Raw genomic sequence first — 3,875 nt, 5'->3', positions numbered from 1 at the left:
AAAAAAAAAAAAGATACAAGGAAATGTTGTAAATATGTTTGAGAATACAAAATAAATAAAAAAATATATTAATAATCAAAGTAATATAATAACAAAAAAAAAAGAAATAGAAATGGTTTAATATTTAATAGTTTAGTAAAAAGAAAAAATATGAAAATAAATTATATATTTTGATATTAAAAAAAAAAAAAAAAAAAAACTATCTAAGTTAAAATGTAAAATTTCATTATTTACAATTCTTTTCATTTATGTGAATTTTTTGTATCTAATATTCATATATTTTTTAAACGTACATTTGTGATGATAATAAGAAAAAAAATTTTGTTTTCATTAATATTATTATATTTATTGAAGACATTAACTTATAGAGGAATTTAAAAAATTAAAGTTTGATATGAGTAAAATTTTAATATTTTCACTTCATCTCCATATTATTCTTTATTTATTATTTTTTGTTTTCCTGATATTGCAATTTTTTATATTTATATCATATTATTTAGTTATACAGGAGACATTTTTAAAATGTGTATTTTGTAATTAAAAAATATAAAAAAAAAAAAAAAAAAAAGTATACATAGTTAAAGAAATAATTAATTCATTAAATAAGATATTTTTAAGTTTTTAAGGAATTAGTGATTCTAAAATTGTATGTTTTCCTATATTTTCTCTTGCAACTTTTAATTAACAACATAATATATTGGACACAATTGTGATCAAAAATATTATTTAAAATATTTTATATATATACATATATGTTGATTTATTATATGCCTCATGATAAAATATGCATTATATATAGATATTTGGTTGTATGAAAAATTGTTTTGCTTAAAAATTCTTAAAAAATTTTTTAATGTATTCACGTGTGTAAGAATAATTTATAATTTTTTTTTTTTTTTCTATAGATGTTATAAAATATTCATTTGATTTTACTATTCAAATAAGATATATATTTTTTTTTTAACTAATATTAGAGGTTAATTAGTTTTAGGTTTAAAAATTATTATAAGTATCTTTTGTTTTATTTGTGATTATATATTAATAATTCATAGATTTTAGAAAATTTAATATTAATTTTTTTTTTTTTTTTTTTAATAGGAAAAAAGTTTTATAGGAATAGAAATAATCTTCCTTTTAATAATAAATTTTTTTATTTTCTTATTCTTAAAAAGAGAAAATTTTTATTATAATAAATTTTTATAGACTAACATTATAATCTTGTTATATAAACGGCATGTATTAATAATTTAAGTAGCCACATTTATGAAATCATGAAAAAAAATAAAATTATAAGAAAATAATATAAATAATATATCCTTTTTTTAAGAAATAATTGAGTATGTTTTAAAATTTTCTTAACTATTTTTATTTATACAAATACAGGAAGACACCTTTAGTTTAATATTATTTTTTGTTTTTAAATATAACAATATAACAAAAAACTGTAATAGACTTTCTTAATTTTTCCTTTCATATTATTTTTAAATAAAAAGCATTTAAAAACTATAACTAACATTTTTTTTTTTTTAATTCTTCTATAATATCTTTTAATAAATGAGAAATTATTTTAAATACAATTTTAATGTAAACAAGTAAAAATTTTGAAAATAAATTTTAATTGAAATATGCTAACATACAATATTAAACAATCAATCAATAAATGTTTGTTTAAAAAAAAAAAAATATTTTCATTTCTATTTGAAAAAAAGAACTATTTAAACATTGTTAAATTATGTAAATTAAATAAAAAAAAAAAATATTTTCGCATTTATAAGTTAAAAAATATTTGTTTTTTTACAACAATTTTTTTATTTTTAGTACAAAATTTTTTATAAAAAAAAAAAAAAAAAATTAAATAAAAAAATCTAAAAATATTTCTTATTTAATTAAATAAAATAATTTAAAAATATTTCTTATTTAATTAAATAAAATAATTTAAAAATATTTCTTATTTAATTAAATAAAAATATTAATTCATCTATATTTTAATTTTATCATAAATGGAATAATTAAATGATTACATAATTAAATTTTTATAAAGAATAAAATTTTCAGAAATATTTATATAAATTGATAATGAATAAATTATAATGCTATAACATTTATGAAAATGGATTTAAAAAGAAATTCTTCCAAAAAAAAAAAAAAAAAAAACATACTAAACAAAAAAAGTAGTAAAATTAATAACAAACAATCGAAAAAAGGATTGTTAAAAAAAAACAAATACGAGAAAGATAAGTTAGGTGAACTTTATAAATTAGAAATTGAAAATTTTAAAAAAGAAAAAGACCAAAAAAATGAAAAATTAACTGAGAATCTTGAATTGATAAATGATGATTACGATAATATAAAAGAAATATCAAAAAAAGTAAATGATCAGATAAATTTATATAAAGTTTTATTAAGAACAAGAATTTTATCTCAAAAAGTATTATCTTTATCTAATAAATTGCCACTATTATCATTTGTTTCTTTAAAGGATAAAATGTTAGATAATGATAATTTAAGTAAAGACATTAGAAACTCATTAAATGAAGTGAAATGTAATGAGGAAAAATTAAAAGATGATATTGGAGATCTATTAACCATATTGCATAATTTTTTGAAAAAATATTTTTTAAAATGTGATATTCAAATTAATGAAAATTTGTTTAATGAACTAAATATAATAAATGATGAAGAAGATAAATTATTTTATGAAAATAGAAGAAAATTGTATAATGAAGATACAACAAAAAATGAAAAGAAACTCTTTTCTATTATTGATACGTGGTTTTTGTATTCTAAAAAAATGTGTTTAAATTTTTTTGATATTATGCATAAAATAACTAAAATAAGTTCAACAAAAAGTTTAAAAACATATGAGCAATCTATATCTTCTCAAATTAATCAAGTTATGTTTGAATTACCATCATTAATTGAAAATTCTTATCCAGAAGCATTAAATTATGAAATTGTAGGAAAAAAATTATATGAATTATTATATAAAGATGAAAGAAACTTTAATTTGAATAAGCACATTTATGATGATGAGGTTTGTTTTATATACTTATTTATATTCATATGTGATTTTTTTGCTTTTTTCATATAAACATAATGAACTTTATTTTTTTTTTTTTTTTGTAACTATTTACAACATATTTTTTTATTAGTTTTATTATTTTAATGTATATAGATAAAAAATTAATATAATTAAATGATTTTTAGAAATTTTTTACTTATTGTTTTTAATTTTATTTTTAGATTTACTACAAAAAGTTTTTATTGAATGCTATTCAAATTTTGAAGAATAATCAGTAATTAAGATAAAATACGTTTTATATATATATATATGCTATATTTATTTTTTATATAGTATAATGAGAAATAAAAATTTTTTTTTTTTTTTTTTTTTTAACATAGGGAAGACAGTGAATTGTTAAAATCACAAAGAGAAATATATAAGATTAAAAAAAAATGTAAAATTTTAGGAAACAAAAAAAAAAAAAAAAAATATTAATTTTCTTTTTATTTTCTTATTCATTTAATAAAACAAATATATTTTATTTTTTTTAGATGATAACAATAATGTAAATAGAGGAAAAATATTATCTTATGAACCTATACCAAAATTAGTTAATTTCATGGTTTGAATAAAAAATTAAACTATATTATAAAATAATTAAGAAAATTTAATTTTTTTTTTTTTTTTATTTATATTTTTCTTTTCATTTTTATTTGTTATTTATATTATTTCTTTTATTTGTAGTTACCTGAACCACCAGATTGGAAAAATGAAAGTTTATATGAATATGTAAATAATCCTGAATTAATTAATGTTCTTTTATCATCTTTGTTTCAAGATTAATTTCTTTTTTTTTTTTTTTTTTTTTTTT

General features: G+C 14.7%; 1 protein-coding gene across 1 annotated transcript; it reads left to right on the top strand.

Moving 5' to 3' along the window:
* Nucleotides 1–2,110: 2,110 nt before the first annotated feature.
* PGAL8A_00319000 (conserved Plasmodium protein, unknown function) lies at nucleotides 2,111–3,847 on the top strand (the record flags this gene model as incomplete). Its single annotated transcript, XM_028672210.1, has 5 exons — nucleotides 2,111–3,034; nucleotides 3,244–3,296; nucleotides 3,403–3,458; nucleotides 3,556–3,626; nucleotides 3,749–3,847. The coding sequence occupies 5 exons, from the start codon at nucleotides 2,111–2,113 to the stop codon at nucleotides 3,845–3,847; spliced, it is 1,203 nt and encodes a 400-aa protein (XP_028528785.1).
* Between the last annotated feature and the right edge of the window lie 28 nt (nucleotides 3,848–3,875).

This window comes from Plasmodium gallinaceum (assembly GCF_900005855.1).
Source record: "Plasmodium gallinaceum strain 8A genome assembly, contig: PGAL8A_v1_87, whole genome shotgun sequence".
In the NCBI taxonomy this organism is placed as follows: domain Eukaryota; phylum Apicomplexa; class Aconoidasida; order Haemosporida; family Plasmodiidae; genus Plasmodium; species Plasmodium gallinaceum.
The sequence above is the reverse complement of the archived record's forward strand: the minus strand, read 5'-3'. Positions and strand labels throughout refer to the sequence as shown.